This window comes from Poecilia latipinna, unplaced genomic scaffold, assembly GCF_001443285.1.
Source record: "Poecilia latipinna isolate Pla-1442-1.1 unplaced genomic scaffold, P_latipinna-1.0 Scaffold806, whole genome shotgun sequence".
NCBI lineage: Eukaryota > Metazoa > Chordata > Actinopteri > Cyprinodontiformes > Poeciliidae > Poecilia > Poecilia latipinna.
This window is the reverse complement of record NW_015113422.1, coordinates 208,257-226,047: the sequence shown is the minus strand read 5'-3', so window position 1 is coordinate 226,047 and position 17,791 is coordinate 208,257. Positions and strand designations below refer to the sequence as shown.

Sequence of the window (17,791 nt, the reverse complement as noted above, 5' to 3'; positions counted from 1 at the left end):
CATGGCAACGTTTTGATTGATTATGCAGAATCAGGTTTTAGCAACACATTGTTCAGCTTTTTATGGAAAACAGGAAAAGGTTCAGTTATTGTTTTCTGACTAATCCAAACATAAATATCCATCCACATCCAGCAGCAGTCACTGGGCCATAAATGGCTAATAAATAGTTCATAGACATATTGTCCATAAATACTTAATAAATCATTAACAGCTGTTCATTATCCATTAATTAAGGATGAGAAGGAGAAATAAAACATAACATTATTCTTATAAGGGAGGCTTGAATGTTTAGTGTAAGAACAGGTGAACAGACTTGGCTCACTATTTGGCAAAAAAACAGCAGCTTTTCTCCTTCTCGTCCTTAATTAATGCATAGTTAACAGTTATTGATGATTTATAAGTGTTTAGAGATGAATTAATAACTAACATGAAATATGTATTAGCCACCTATAAGAGGAACTTACAGTGGCACCTATTTTTTAAAGTCTGTATAAATTAGACATGTAACAGTAATTAGTATTTTACAGGAAAATAATAAACCGCTACAATCTTTAATAATAAAACCATAAAGTCTCATTAAAGATGTGGAGTTGTGCAAAATGAGGGGCTGCTTCAATGCTGTTCCACAGTATTTCCAGCAGGTGGCGCACTTTACTAAATTTACCATCATAAAGAACAGTTTTCTGAAAATTAAATATTCCAGTTAAAGTTTCACACCGATAGGGAAACATGGATAAACATTCTGTATGCATGAACCCAAGAACTAGGTAGAAAATAAAGATAAATGTAAACAATCTCATTAATTATTATAAAATGTTTTACATCATACATATGGCACCATTTCTACGGCGCTTCTTGTGACTGTCACTTTCGTTATATTAATTATTCATTGGCTCGATATCTCCATGGCAACTGTGCAAACTGTCTGCTAATGAGGACAGTAAGACGGAGATGAAAAACTGAGCGCTGTTAAGCATTTTATGTCTCGGGAATATTAATGTGCCAACAAGCAGGGAAATATTTCTGAAGGGAATTAAAGACAAGTGAATAAAATGACGCCAGTAAAATGTGCAGGTCCTACATTTGTGTGTATGTAAAACTTAAAAAGCTCCTGGAAATGACTAATTGTGTAATTTAAGTGCTGTTATAAATATCCTCCTTTGTAATTAACCTCATTTCATGTATTTTAATGCATGACTTTTATATAAAAATGAGCACAGAGCATCAGTGTGTCATACACTGAGGGTTTGCATTATATAATGAAAACATGCTTTTACAGTACTAATATGATTCACATATTTTTCTACATACATTTTGACTTAAAATAGTAAAGAACTGTATGGAAATCACCATTTGAATGTTTGGTACAATAAAAGTAGAACAACAAAAACTGCATTCAAACTGTTTTTGATCATTTTTGCAATAATAACTAATCGATTTTATGTAATTCACACCTCTAATGCACAGAGATGTGGTACATTTGTGGATTACCCAAAATTAAATCAGTTAAACGTTTATCATAGAATAAAAACGACTCTAAAATTGAACACTTTTATTCTGGAAGTTGAATTTGATTAATTTAACCAATAAAATGTATTTATGTTTTAATTCAAACCAAATATTTATGATTTAGTTATTAGTTTGAGCTCTTCTTGAAGGTACTGATCAAGGGGGTGGTCCAGGGTTTTATGAGGCCCTGGGCACTATTCCAATTAAGCTCATTACTTTTACACAGACGTGCAAAAAGGCCTGGGATGGCTCTATTTGGACAGCTCTGTGTAACGGTAGGCAGCATCTCATTAGATTGACCTATGACTCCAAATCTATTCTATTCTATTCTGAAGAATCATGAGAGATTAGTGCACTTGAATTAAACACCGATAAAATAGTTGTAGGTGAAAATATTAAAATATGATCTGTCTGCGGCTGTCTGCAAAGGCGGGGTCATTATTTGGCAGCCGCCTCCCGCCGTGCTCTCAGTGAGAGGGGCGGGGTCAGTATTTGGCAGGTTCGGCCCCAGAGGGTGTGTGCGAGAGGAGGCGAGTCTCTCTAGGCATCGACTTGCAAACGGGCATCACAGCCAGTCCGAGCAGAAAAAGGAAAACCAGGAACCGCTGTAATTTAGAGCCTTTTTTGCGATGTTCTCGACTATATTTCTTCGTCGTCTGCTTTGATTCCGTCGAAGTCTCCGTCTGTTCGGACGCCAGCCGCATAAAGAACCGCAGAAATTGATGCGTGTTGCTCCGCGGTGCTGTTTGTTTTGACCTGGTAAGAAACCCGATTAGCTTCCCTGCTAACTGCTCTTCTTCGGCTTCTCAGCATCTCAGGCGCTAACTGGTGTTAGCAGGCTAGGCTAACTGTGTCTTAAACCATTTTTTCTTAATATGTAAAACGTTCTTGTATGTTTTTAATATTTTTCCAGCTATGTTTGTGCTTCAGTTTAAATTCTGACACCGAAGGACTCTTGAGTTTTAAACAGTTTCTATCGTTTATTTGTGTTGACTGGGAGCTAACCGCTAGCGGCTAGCAGCAGTTCTGTCACATCTGTGGCTCCTTGAAGCTAACAGGAAGAGAAAATAAAGAAAACAACGTGAAATCATGACCAGAACAACAGGAGGCTCCGAGAGTCACATATTCATGGTTATTATCGGTATTTTGTGGGATGTTCTCCGCTGAACTGTTGTGTCTTAATTGGAGGAAGATGCAAAGGGCAGGTCAGAATCACCTGTCTTTGCTCAGGTGTTTGATTGTGTTAAAATGCTGAGTAATAAGATTCTTAAACTGTCGTATTTAAACTGATATGTGGAGCAACTAGCTGCTGGTTTCGTTTTCTGTTCCGTTTCTGGAGAGTTTCATCTCCGCTGTAGATGCTTCCTGAACGGATGTTTCGCTGTCTGCGCTGGAATGTTCTGGTTCCGAGCGGCTCCACTGGATGTGAAGCGTCCAGATTCTGCTTTTTAATGCCACACAGGCTCATCACACGATTCCACTGAATTATCTATAGTTTTATCCGTTTGTTTTTAAATCTGCATTTATCCTAGTGATAACATTTTGTAACACACGGGTTGATTTGACGGAATAACTTTTAAATGATTCAAAAAACACATGGACAATCTTTAGAGATGTTTTCGGACTGTCTGAGGAAGTAGTAAATTTCCACCAAAACTTAATCTCAGAAATTTTTTACAAAAAAACTGGGAAATTTCTGAGTTAAAATTTTACTTTTTTTCTAGTAAATTTCTGTGTTTTGGCAGAAATTTATTACTATTTTTAAATCTACTATGACCCTAATTATTGTGAAAGTTCTGGATCTATAATATCCATTTTGGAAAGAAACAAAAATCGGAATACTTTATTTGCTTGATTTTATTTTTACCCCTCTGAGTAATTTCGACTCAACAATCTTGGCCCATGTGACTAAAAGTTTGGATTTGATCCTTGTTTTGCCTTTTTGTTGGTTAGAATAACTGACTTGTAATATTTTATTAATCCAAATGGTCTGATTTCTTCGTGTAAAATATGTCCTCCAGGTAGTGGTGGACCCAGTTAATTACTGAGTCTGTGATTAATTGCAGTTATTGAGATTTTAGTGGAAAACCACATATTGATGAAGTAAGCAACATGTCAGGACATGTTGAGGCCTGCAGAGACGCGTCTGGTTCATTCAGGGGGTCAGGATACAGAAAACCAGGAATGATTAACTGTCAAAGTGCTCAAGACTTCACCCCATTGAACATCCTGGAGTTTTAAACTTTTGAATGTTTTGAGTCAAAGTGAGGTTTGTCTTCTGTAGGGAATACACACAGAGACTGGTGTCTTAGTGCTACGTAATGCTAATTATGCTAATGCTAAAATTAAGACGCTGACAGCCAGAATTTATTGTGGAAATTCAGTTAATGGCACAATAAACTCAAACAAACTCAATAATTTCCATTTGCAACATTTATTTTTTTAGTCTTTTGTCTCTTTTTACCAAAATCTGGATGATAAGACTCTTCTTGCTGGTGCTTTTTTGTTTACACGGACTTCGTAATTCATTTTATTTGTTGTTTCTTTTGATTTGTTTATTTGTCTTGGATATTTAAAATGTTTTTCAGTTCCAGCGTTTAATGTTTGTTAGCATTTAAAGTTTATTGATCTTTGAGAATGTGACCTTGCTTTATTATTATGCCATTACCATTATATTACTTGAAAATGGTCTCATAAGAACAATATTATTATTTACTGCGATAACTTCTGGGATGATTTATCATCCAACACATTTTATTGGTGCGCCTCTTTTTTGTCGTCCTTCATTTATTCTTAGCGCCAGCAGGAGAACGGACCAACTGAATGTGTTTCATCTGGATTTAATCGATCCGGTGATTAGAAAATGAGAAGCTGATGGCAGTAGATCATATCAGGAGAAGGAGAATCATGGCTGAAAAATGGAAAAACGTCAGCAGGAATGTTTTCGTGTTGGTCCAGTAAAGATACTCACACTAATTGAGGCTGTAAATAATTACAGGCTGTTTTCTTCAACACAAAGGTAACAGCGTTTTAGATGAAATTATCTTTTTATGGCAGATATCTAATCAGAGCTGTAAACTGAACCATAAATGTTGGAGCTGATCCAGGAATATGTTTTAACCAGGATTCCTGAACCGTCTGGAAAAATGTGGATTTGATTTCTGTATTTTCCAAAGCTCTATAAAAATAGAAAAACAAATTAAAGTCTGAAAGAATATTTGGAATTTCAGATGTTATTTATTGTCTAAATGATAACTTTTCTTTCTTTGCTTGTTTATTTTCTCTTTTATTTTTGTTTATATTTTTATTTTCTTTTTTCCCCTTATTAATTTATTTTTGTTTTCTTTTTTCTAATTTTCTGTCTTTCTTGTCTGTCTTGTTTTTTGTTCAGTTTTTTTTTCCTTTATCATCATTTTGCTTCCTTTTTCCTTTTCTCTTTTCCATGTAGAGGAACCTGAACATGAGCATAAGAAGAAATGATTATGAAACGTAATGTGAACATTATAATAATTTCTTCTTATGCTCATGTAACAGTTCCAGCCCATCAGTAAAGGAGAATTCACCGGCACATCTTATATAACTCTCACAGATAAATATTTAATGAGTTGTACCTGTAAAATAAGTTTTATAAATTCTAATTGGCATAAAATAACAAAAAAACTTGTTAAATTTAGACTTTTGTAAAGGAATTTCACTTCCATATCCACTCGTCTCTCTTTCTAAAGGTTGGAAACTGTGTAGTTCAGATAAAAGCAGAATAAAGTGGTGTAAATATTATTTTAACTCCACGTTCGATCAGAAATATAAAACAGATTTGTATCAGATTTGGAAAATAAACATTTTTACTTCCAGTTTAAGAGTTTCTATCACATAAATGCCTAAATGTCTTTAATTTAGAGCTCAGTAAAGCTTACAGGAAGCCGTCCGGCGTTTGTGTTTGATAGTATTGTAACCCTTGAAATGCGGCGCCATTAAAGCGACTGACCTTCACACTCTGAGTGTATCTAAGTTGAACCTGTTGGCCTTTATGTGAACAATCTCACGTATGCAGAAAGCCGCAGTGGGGAAGCTCTCCAGCCGCCCACCATGTGAGATAAGACGTGTAAGATGAGAAATGGTTTAATGTGGAAGGAAAACTGGCGTGCAAACACAACAACTGCACCGGCGCTGTAATCCCACAGCTGCCGGCCGGCCGTTCCCAACAGTTGGTCGGTCAATCTGTGGTTGATTTAGCCTCAAGCTAACCCATAAACAGGCCCAAACAGGAAGTCACCACTTTTAATCCCTGTCTGCTCCTAAAATGACTTTGTAACCTCATTTTTATTCCCATAAAGCATCATTTGTCTTTAGGTGTTATTGATCTAGTATTACACACCTACTGTACATTTATTACCCAGAAATCTTTTAAAAATAATTTCCACGGATGGAAATCCACTGATGGGAACCACAGTAAAGATGGAGATATTTTGATACTGAGAAAGAAGCTGTAGGAATCCAGAATCCTGCCAAAACCAGCCGCAGGCGGCTTCCCGCCGCGCGGCGCTGACCGGGCCCAAGGATCGGGTAAATGGAGATGGCCTGTCAGGGTGTTGATATAACGCAGGCTTCCACTGGAGGAGAAAATACTCTTCTTTTGCTCACATTCTGACATTTTTACCTGTAAATATTAAAGAAGGGTTTAAATGTCCTTTTCCTCCCCTGGATGTGAGCTTTTTGAGACTCAAGGCAGCGATGAAACAAAGGAATCTCATTCTGTCTGGGACATTTTGGTCCTTGAGACCGTGAGCGGTTACTGATCTGAGCCTTCAGTGGCAGTAAGTAGCTTTATTTACTCAGAAATAAAGGGACCAGCTGGACCATTTAGAAACATCAGGGTTTAAGGCGAGTCATGGCTTGTTTTAGTAATTCATCCTAAACATGAATAACAGTCGTCTTATTGAGAGGATGGATAATTATCTGAAGTTCATGTTTTGGGACCAAAACTCTTAGTTTTTAAAAAAATATTTCTCAAATAAAACAGTTTTGGACAAGAGTCACTGACTGAGGGAAAAATCTGTCTTTAGTCGCTCTGTTTAAAAAGTCGCTTCATTTGTCTTGCTTAAAAAAGTTTTTTTTTTTAAGCTGAAATTGTTGCTAGTCACTTTTTTTAGAGAAATGTATTTATTTTTCACTAGTCACTTTTTAAAAAAACAAATCTGATTTTTCACTACTTGCTTTTTTTTAAGTTGCTAGATTTGTTGCTTATTAGGAAAAAAATTACTAGATTTTTTTTACTATTCACTTTAAAAAGAAAAGTTGCTGGATTTGTCACTAGTCACTTTTTTTGAAGTCGCTGATTTGTGTCCAGTCGCTTTTGTGACGGTGTGTAAGTAACCATAGTATAATAATCTCAGCAGTTTATTGCAAAACATCCCAAATGTTTCTAATTGATATTGATGATTTCTTGGAACTAAAACTAAAGTTTCCAAATCCAAGAACAGCTCTTTGGGTTTGCAAACATCATCAGAGTTGCTGTTGATATGTTGATAACTGAAGGACGTTCTTTACCAGGAGGGCTGCTGGCTTTAAAACCACGAAGTTTAAACCTTTCAGAGGACGGACAGAAACTCTTCTGTGAAACAGCAGGTTTCTTCTGTCTTAAACACGGCAGGTTTGGATCGGCATCCTCTCAGATCTGAGTCTCTACGTTTTGGTGTGAGTTTCATCTGACGGCTTGGTTCCTTAGCAGATGGCTGGGTTGAGTAATCTGGGTGAGAACGTGTTTAAGGCGCTCAGCGTCTGCAGTTACAGACGTCCCATGAATTACCTTTAAAACTCATGAGTTGGAGACGTTTAATACTGCTTTAACTTATTAAAAAAAGTTTTATCACAAACTGGGTTTTATCTCAACAATTTTATTAAAAGTCCTGCATCATTCGTGTCATTTTTGGTAAACTATGTAGTGGGAAAGATTTTTCTTATTTTTAATGTGATTGTCAGTTTCCTCTGAAACACTCACAGGAATCCAAATTTCTGTTGCATTTTAATTTATTCCAGAATAGCTGAAGGAGGATGTTTATAAATTAGACCGAGACATTCAGATTGTCGGTTTGTTCCGACTGTTTTTGGAAAGTCCCTTTATTAAATATTTCCTCACACGCTGCGCCGTGTTTTTATTTTTAAACCCAGGACAAGGTTTCTGTGTGACTGGATAGTTTGAGCGCGGTGCAAAAGCTGCCTGCTGTTTCTTCCTGGTGACTGATTTCCTCGTTGCCCGAGCCGACACTGATTCCAACCCGACCTAATGGATCAGGCTGAACTGGGCTCAGAGTGACGAGCGGCTAAGTCGGCTTTCTGGCAGCAGATCGAAGGTTCAGGTCCTGGAGACGTTTGATCCGAGTCGCTGCGTATTCAGATCAATTACCGCGGCGCAACTCTGGCTCTCATGGTCCTGAAAAGTTAGAGGAATGTTTCAAACAATCCGCAACCATGGAGCCTGATGTGTTTATTCTCAGGCTGTGTGTGTGTGTGTGTGTGTGTGTGTGTGTGTGTTAATGAAAGTGACTAAACGGCTTCCTGTCGTCCGTGTGAGACGGTGAAGCTGCAGCGTCATGGTTTGCTCGCTGCTCAGTCTGTTCACAGCTTGTGTTTTCATCCATTGTTTGCAGCAACAAAAACACACACAGACGGAAACAAGAGTTTTTCTGTTCAGCTGGAGCTCTCGGCTCTGGCTTCAGTATTTCCTTATTTCAGGATGCTGCTCGGTCAGCTCCTCAGCAGTTTTAACTCAGCCTGGTTCTATCAGGTCTGCAAATATTACTATTTATTACAGAGTTCTGCACTGTTTTCCATTTTTATTCTTTCATAATAAATTTGAGAACATGATGATCTAAATAACTCCACTGATGTTAGAAACTCAAATGTTTATTTTTATTAAATTGCTGATGTTTGTGTAATTACAATTAGAAATGCACTGATTATAGCCCCTCAAACACCAAAACGGCTCCTGAAAAATATTCCCATTTGTAATGTGCTTCTTTACTCATATAAAGAATGTCATTTATATCACTAAGCCGCACACGGTAACTGTATTTCCAAATTTATTAGTGTTTATTAATTATTTTATTGAGAAACCGGTAAAACTATCAATCCTGACTATAAGGACAGTTTTGGGGAGTTTTAAACGTCATTAATTGTAATTTATCGTGACGATAATAAATCAAACTTATTACCTCCGTCCTCCATCACTGCTGTTAGTAGATGTGCATCAGATTTATGTGCGTACCAGAAACGCAAAGCAAAGGTCCCGGGCCAGAACGTTTACATTTAAAAAATAAATGCAATTCATTTCTCTGCTGTCTTTTTTACTGGTTAACATGTTAAAATCTAAGAAATAAAAATGAACACATTAAAGCCCTGGCCCTAATTTTAAGTTTACTTTCTGCTCTGACTGAAGCTAATGATGCATAAACTGCCTCATACCTAAAAATATTTTATCTTCAAATCAGTCAGCCATGAGCTGATGTTTATAAAAGGAAATTATAATCTAGTTCCTCTTCAAATAGTGTGAAGATATTTTAAGATGTGACAGAGAAAATAAGATTTTTGAGAAGTGGTTTAACCTCCAGTTTTATGTCCGTTTGTAAAGTTAAAGCGCTGCAGCCCAACCCGAACGCTGCAGGCCTTCTTTCCTCTCAGTGGCATCAAACCAAACTTGATGCAAATGTTGCAAACAGAGAGCTGCCTTTCCTCCACTCCCACAGACTGAACATAGAGCTGCGTTTATGTTTCAGCTGTGGGCGTTTCAGGCTCTTTCTGCACAGAATGCTTCGGCATTTTGTTGGCCCGACCAAAGCAACTAAAAATGTTTCAACAAATGTTTCAAACAGGAAGGTCTAGAAATTTGGCCTTCAGAAGTTTTTCTTCTTCTATGTTTAAAATATTTCTCTCAGATTAATAAATTCAGCAACTTGCTGTAGATCTGCAGTAGCGGTCTGCAAACTTTACGATCCAAAGAGCCGTTTTACGCTCAGCCCAGCTAAATAAAACTTGTCTTCTTATTGGAAACCTTAAAACAAAAGGAAGATGGATACATTTTCTGCTTTGACTTGTTGATATTTGTGGAAAATTCTGGGAAAAGACGTGCACTTCCTGAACTCTAAAAAAGTATTACCGGTACTTCCAGTGTCATTTATTATGGAAATTCAGTGGAGTTGTTTTTATGAAGATCCATTGCAGGAGGTCTGCAGGTTGCGGGACCCTGATTTTTATCCTGCAGGACTTCCTTTAATCAGCTGTTTGGTTTATGCAGGACAAACATTTGACAAGGAAGATGAACTTTGTTGCATGTTCTCTTCATCTTTAAAATGAATGAGGGAAATATGATGCATATTTGTGCAAGAGCGAGGCGCTGGAAGCAGCAGCCGGTTATTAATTCATCAGAGACGGGCCGGCAGGAGACGATAAAGTAGGTTAGAGCAGCCAACCTCAGACGGATTTTTCTTCCGGTTGCCGTCTCCTTACCGGCCTCTCCTCATCTTCCTGACACGTCTGTTTGTCCTGCCGCTCGTTTCTCCTCCAGTCTTTGCCATAAAATTGCTTTCCTTATTTTTTTGCAGCCCAACTAACAAGGTTTGCTGCTTTCTTTCTGTTTAAAGTAGAACCACAGTCATACAGACAGAAACAAATGTTGGCTCCTGACCTAAACATCTGACGTCCTGCTATCCACTGGTGACCTCATTTTACTTTGACATAAACATTTTGTTATCTCTGATTTACTTTAATAAAGTAATAAAGGTTATTGTCTTTACTGTATCTGTGATGAAGTATTTGTGGGCTCAGTCTGACTCATCCGATAAAAACTTGCATAAATGCATCCTAACACTTTTTTATCTGGTTTGTCAGAAAATGACGCAGCATTAAATGGGTCACGTTTTTTAGTTCACTGGAGAAAGAGTTCGACTGTACCAGTAAGGAAGTTCACCAATTAAGGAAGTAATTGCCCCTAAGCTGCGACCTGGTGAACCTTATCTCGTGTTGAGTCTTTAGCATCTTTTTCCCTGCAGTCTTCAGGATCATCGAAACGGCTTTGGTAGAGCTGCAGCTAACAATTAATTTAATAACCGAGTACTCTACTGATGTTTCTGCCAATTCATCAAATAATTGGACAAAAAAACCATCAGGTTCTGTGGAAACTATTCATGTTTATTTGGTGAGTATTGTAAATACACAAAAAACAACATTGAAGCCAACAACCCATTTAATTACCGACTTGGCATTCAGTCATTTCCTTTTGCATGATTTTTTTGTTTTTCTCTACCAAAAACTGGACTCTGGAGCTTTGGCCTGAACTCACGGTTTATTTTGAAGGACTGCAAGGTTTCCCCTGAGTTTGGTGGTTGGGCGCTCGGCAGTCTTTCATCCAGCGGCCTGTTGTGGTTTTGAGTTAAAAAAATGTTTAAAGTTGACAGGAAATTTGAAATGATCACCTAATAATTATGTGTTATTGGAAGATTAAAATATGAACACCAGCTATGAAGTCTTAAAAAAATGCAAACATTAAAAAATAATTAAATAAGCAATGCTAAGCCTGGTGGGGCACAAGTAAAGCCTGGTGGCCCGCCAGGCTTATAATACACTGGGGGAATCCCTGCACTGTTTTGTTTATAGAGACCTGATAATTAATTTTATTAGTTGTTTCTGTTGTTAATGTCTTTTGGATATTTAAAAGGTCTTCCAGTTCCAGAGTTAAATGTTCATTAGAATTTAAAGTTTATTACCTTTACCCCAAAGCAACAATATTATCGTTTATCGCAATAACTTCTGGGACAATTTATTGTGACAGTTACTGCAAGACTCAACAATGAGAGCAAATGTATTTTTCAAAGTAAAAGCAGAATAAATGTGAAGGGTTGAATACTTTTATCACCCTGTTGGGTGTAAAGTCCAGACAGCGGGCCGCTGTGACTAAACGAGGGGAATCGCTCCAACCGGCGCTGCGAGAATCTGCGGGAAGCGTTGAGCAGGTGTTGCATTTCCTCTCTTTGTTTTGTTGTGACAACAGAAAGTTGACGGTTTGACAACAGAAAGTTGCTCAATGTTTGGATCACAGCAGACTGATACACTGAGTGAGCGCAGGATGAGCTTACGCTGATTAAGGACAGACTTCCTGCTGTGTCTCTTACTGCAGACTGATGTCAGTCTGACGTGTTGCGAAGCATTCATATTTGTGACATGATTGTAGTTTTGTTGAGCCAAACCGGATCCGTTCAGCTCGCTGAAGGAAGCTGCCGTGGACATGGCGATGTTTTCCTGTGACACGGCAGCTCTCCGTCACATGCTGCGTGTCGGCGGCAGAGATTCGGATCAGCATGCTTTCCTGGTCATGTGCTTCAGGGTGTGTGGTTGTTTGTGTGTGAAAAGTCAACCTTGCTCTGCTGAAAACAGGGAAGTGTAAGGATGCATGACAACGCAGCAGAAATACCTCAGTCACTCTCACCCTTGTTCCGGTGTTTTAGCTGACTTATTATTCTGATTCATTAAAACTTCAATTTAATTTGTTTATTTCAAACTGGCTTTTCTAAAAGCAAGAAATCAATTAACCAAGAACAAAATAATTAGATTATGTTTCTGTTTGAAAAGGAGTAGAAAGAAGTGAACACTTATCTCAATTTAATATCAATTACTGACTCAATAATTGTCAGTAATGTCTAATTAAAACCATGTTATAGTATCAATATGTCTGTGTTAAAGAACCAACAAACACATTATATGACATAAACAAAATGATTACAAACTAACTCTCACAACAAGACAAGAAAACCTACAGACCCTTAATCAGGACCATTATAAATAACAACTGGACATATAGCATCACAGCGATTACCAGCTTCTTGCCAATGTGCATCCTATAAATTCTTCATAATCTGTCTTATACAGCAACAAATAAAACAAAAAACTAATTATCATAATGTTTATCGCTTTAATTTGGACCAGTGCAGTTAGTTGAGTAATTCTGCTGCTGGAAATGTCATTTCCTGTCGTTTTGCTGTTCATTAATATTTAGTTTATCAGCTTTAATCCATTTTAAGCAGTTGGATAAAATGAGTTTCTAAAGCTTGTTCTGAAGGAAATGCTGGTTCAGACTGACCATAGCGGGATTTTCCGGCTCCGTATTCACCGTTTCTGGAAGGATTTGGCCGTTTGCAGGGAGGTGACCACCTCACCGATGCACGGACGTTTTGGGTCAGGTGTGCAGTCGCTGTTTTGCAGGTATTGAACCCATGACCTTTGTGTTGAAAGCCACCCCCCGTGGAGCGCTGCTGAGGCTTCACATCTGAATGTGGGCAGGTGCTGCTTTTAGAAACGAGCTGAAACCTGATATCGACTTGGCTCATTTAAATTTACTGCCTCTACCAGTCTGCAGTGGGCAGTTAATGGAAACTAACTGAATCAAGGTAGGTGTGATGGCTGATTTTTAGCTTGTTACGGTTCAGAGACGATTTCCTGTTCGTCACAACAGATCGTAGCTTCTCTAATTAGCTGATAAAAGTAGACTGGAGGGGGTTAACTTTAGATGGAAGTACAGAACGAATAACCAAGCGTTTGTGTTGAGGAAGAAGTGAGCTGTTATCAGCTAGATGAATACAAACCCAAAACCATACAAAGAATTAACCAATAAAGTTAATTAGAGTTGGTTCAGCTGTGAAAATGTTAACCTTACTTTCTGCTGAAGGAAAGCTCTTTTCATGCAGCTTTATGATTTTTTTGTGCTCCTGTTTTGAATATTTCTGACTCGGTTAGCGTTCTCCTATCATCACTGTCTCATCCTGATCTCTAAGTTTTACACACAGATTAAATCAGGTTGCATTTTATTCATGAAACACATCTGGAGTGAGAGAGCGAGTTTTGAAGACAAATTGGACCTTCAGAGTGCAAATATTTATTTTAATTTTTAAAGTTCCAAGATTTGTCAGCAGTTGATTATTAAGTCACAAGATTAATCTGTAGGTTTTGGGGGGGTTTTTTAGAATAAAAAGTTGCTACATTTGTCACTTGTAGTTTTTTTGGGGAAAAAAAAAGAAGTAAATCAGTAGATTGATCACTATTTACTTTTTTTTTTAACTTGCCAGATTTGTCGCTTGCTGATTTCTTGAAAGATTCCCCAGAGAGTCTGCAAAGTTGCTTAAATATATCGACAAAGTTGACAGTAGTGCTTCTGTTATCCTTACCCAACTCCCACCTGACCTCTCACCTACTGTTGGCCACACCCCTCAGTCTGTTGGCTCCGCCCACTTCCAAATTTTTAGATAATTTGTCTTGGGACCCGAGTTGTGCTGTTTTTCAGCCTTAAGTTCAGAAACATTTGGGTCATCTTGTAGCTCAAATGTGTTTGGAAAGGGAAAACTTTGTGCCATTTACTCTTAGAGTAGCAGAACCAGAACCAGCTCCATTGGCAAATATTTCAAGCAATTTGACTCCAGTTTGGCGCCCTCTCAGCACACGGATATTTAAATATAATACAGAAATGCTGGAGTATACAGCTGTTGAATGTGTGGGAGTTTTAATCTACTTACACTATTCAACATGTGTTGAAGTTTAATATCAGCTTAGTTTGCTTAGAACAGAAGGATTTGGCTTGAGAAACACCTTTAAGTTCTGCTAGAGCTTTGAAACGTTTCCTCAGGAACAGAGGGATTTTCCTTAGCTTTTAAAGAGGCTTACCCGCCTCTTTAAAGGTGCCAGTTTAGCTGCTTTTAGGAGGAAAAGAGCCTGAAGAATGCTTTTTAGTCAGAAGTCATTATGAGCGAACTCCAAACTCCTGGAACCATGGGTTGGTTTATAAGCTTTAGGAAAAACGAGAGCTACTCAGAAAACACTGAACCGCCCTTGACACTCCTTTCATTCCTAGAGTTTTAGGATGTAATAACTTTTTACATCTCTGGATCAGCAAAATAGTGGATATTTTTATTAACATGTTCCTCACAGTGCATTCTGACATTTACTATTTTGTTGACAAGACAAACACAAAGGTAACTGTGATAACATTGTTTTCATTCTTTACCTGCGTAATTCTAAAAAAAAAAAAAAAGAAACGTGATGTTTATGTGTCAACCAAAAATGTTAACAGGGAAAACACACGTTTTGTTTGTTTAGCAGTGATCAGTCTGTTCCTGGTTGGTACAGACATACACTTTTAATGGAAACCGGAACTGATTAATAGGACTTTCTGCTTCATGTATCTTCTATTCTAAAGACTGCAGTTCATAAGACAGAAAAATGTGTAGCAAAGTTGTTGATGTATGTAGTATTTATGAATGGAGAGACTACAGATTTTCTCCTTTTATACAGGAAAGTATTTTTTTTCTTTAATTCATATCTGATTTTCATTAAACTGAAAAAAGCATCGAGGTTCATGCAGTTGGTCAGTGCTTTACAGACTGAAAAATGTGTGAATGCTCATTTGAGCAAATAATTAATGGGTTGGGAAGTCGCGTCTTTTATTTTGACCCACTCAACGCCATTCGACAGAAAATCTGTTGACTGATTATTACGTCTTTGACTTTTATAAATCTTTTGTGCTCTTCTGCATAAGTTTTCTGTTGCATGTGATCTTGCATTTTTAATATTTTACAGCCTAAAGTATGTAATATTTTCTGAACTCTTCATGATATTATATATTTAATTTAAATAAAATTCTCCCTACTTGATGCAGAAGCAGACCTGCAAGGCTGCCAACACAAAATCTGTTAACATAGAACATTGTTTCTCTGTGAAAATCCATAGCAGGAAATGTTAAATGTGATAAATTTGTTGTTGGACTGAATTCTTTATTTTTCTTTTGAATGTGTGTCCTCAGTGAAGCTAGAAGGGAATCCTGCTAGAGGATCAGCGGTCTGTCAATGAGGAACTACCGGCTCATCTTCTGCCACAACCTGAAGCAGCCATAGATGGTCCAGTGGTTCACTGGCCAGAGGAGGAGAGGATAGGACACACTGTCACTGCTACACGGTACAGACGCGCGCGCACACACACACACACAATTTTATTTATTTACAATGCTGTTTTGTCCTCAGTTCCTCAGACTAGAATGATTTTTTTTTATTACTGTGACTTCAAAACTTCATATTTACCTTTTTATTTAAAAACACATCAGCAACAATGCTCCTGTAAAGAACCTGATAAATAAATACTGTAATAATACTACTAATGATAATTTTCCATCCTCTTTCAACTTATTTTAGTTTTCAGAGTTGATATATCCTGATTTTTGCTTATACTTTGAAAATGCCACAATGTAGATATCTTAAATAGATATCTTTATTCAACTGACAGTTCGAATAAATTCATAGTGTCGCCATACAGACCTAAATAATTTCATCATAAAATCTAATTTAGATTATTTCCATATTTTAATGATCTATTTTAGAAATTATTCATCATAAATAAAGATCAATATATTAATATTGTGTATTTCTAGTTTTGTTTGAAGAATTGCATATATGAATATTTATCTATAAATAATGAAAAAGGCTCATTATTTTAACAATTTACAAGCAAAACCCAAATTAAGTACTTAGAGTATCTGTGGATTAGCTTGGATCAGAAAATGTAACATTTTTACATGTTAGTAAATACATTTAAAAACATTGTGAAGAGCTAATATTATTTGAGATTCACCATACCAGTAATCTAAAATCATTTAATGTAAACTGCTTTAATAACAGATGTGTTTCTTGACAACTCAATTGTTAATTTTATCCTTCATTAAAATGTTTTTTTGTCTTTGGGAAGACGTAAGGTTTCAGCGGGATTGTGGTGAGGAGGAGGTGGCGGAGGAAGAGGCCATGAGGAAGAGCGTGTCTCCGTTGCCAGGCAATGAGGGCGAGGGCTCAGCCAGTACCGCTCGGGTTTTTGGCGTTCCTTTGGAGGAAGTGACGCGCGCGCACACGGTCAGCGGCCATGAGGTTCCTGCGCTGGTGAAACACATCGTTGACTACATCGAGGAGCATGGTGAGAGACGCAGATGATTTTATTTCTCTTTGTGGGAGAAATCTAAAGCAATTTTTTATTTTCCTGTTGGTGTAGTTCAAACATTTTCACATACTTGGTTTCCACTGGTTCTTCTGCAAATAAGTTTTCTCTTGGATTTCATCAATTACTTTATGACAAATTCAGACACGACAAATTGACTAAATTAAGTGAACAAGTTAATCTACGGATAAATGAGAAATATTTTTTATAAAAATAAAAATAATTGCTGTAAATCCATTCAGTAATCACAGTGACATAATACGAGGTTCTGTTAGCTTTAGCATTGTCATTATTAGCCACACAATGAGTCAACAAGTCCCAGATGTTTTTAGGATTAAGGTTGTTGTTGACCTCTGGTGACCTGTGCTCTGGTATGTTGTGGAGATCCAGACTGTAAGATGAACTCTGATGACTCTGATGACAGCTCCACCCTTGGCTTCCTTTTTCATTGCATAACAGTCCTGCTAACTTCAGATCCATCAAAAGTTCTGGGCGATAAGGAGAGCAGCAGGTTGAGGTTTTCCTGCATCCGCCCTTTATTGCCCACATTGTTTTTCTGCTAACTTCTAACTGCAACAACCTCAGTTATACCTTTAAAATAAAAATTTGGTAAGCAGAAGACTGTTTTAATTTCTAGCTATTGAAATGTATAAAACAACAGCATAAAAAACAAATGGTGAAAAGAAGGTCCTGGTTCGAATCCTCACTGGTGCCTTTGTCATGTGGTTTGCTTGTTCTCCCAGTGCAGGTTTGGTTTCTTGTTGGATCCAAAACAAAAACATCCACATTTTGTATGTTTGTGTGTGTCTATACTTGTTTACCTATCATTCTGGGAATGTGGCAAATCACCAACAATGTGAGGACATTTGTAGTTGTGAGGACATGTTGTCATGTCCACACAATGTAAAAACAATATTTGTTTTAGGGGTTAGTTCTAAGTTGTGAATGTAGGTTAGGTATACAGACCCATTCAATAAATTAGAATATTATTGAGAAGTCTATTCATTTCAGGAACTTTATCACTAAGTGGATGCTTTAAAGCCTTTGTATTTAATTGTGATGATTTTCCACAGACAGTTAGTGAAAACATAATTAACGTTAGAACATTACATTTGACTAATTAAAAAAACTATTCTTTTAAAACAGAAATATGGGCTTAACAAAAAATATGTTTAATATCTGCTTAAAAGTGGCTGCACAGTGGCGCAGTTGGTAGAGCTGTTGCCGTGCAGCAAGAAGGTTCTGGGTTCGATTCCCGGCCCTGGTCTTT

At 37.3% G+C, this 17,791-nt stretch overlaps 1 protein-coding gene across 7 annotated transcripts in view; it reads left to right on the top strand.

Moving 5' to 3' along the window:
* The first annotated feature begins 2,005 nt into the window (after nt 1-2,005).
* fam13b (family with sequence similarity 13 member B) overlaps nt 2,006-17,791 on the top strand; it is a 69,616-nt gene continuing 53,830 nt past the window's right edge. For 2 of the 7 annotated variants that reach the window (XM_015047087.1, XM_015047084.1), the window contains exons 1-3: nt 2,006-2,268; nt 15,347-15,498; nt 16,282-16,500. In XM_015047087.1, the coding sequence (XP_014902573.1) occupies nt 16,335-16,500 (166 nt within the window). In that variant the 5' untranslated portion in view covers nt 2,006-2,268; nt 15,347-15,498; nt 16,282-16,334. Of the gene's footprint in view, nt 2,269-12,921; nt 12,945-15,346; nt 15,499-16,281; nt 16,501-17,791 lie in introns of those variants that run through there. The other 5 variants (XM_015047086.1, XM_015047088.1, XM_015047090.1 and 2 more) reach the window with 3 other exon arrangements.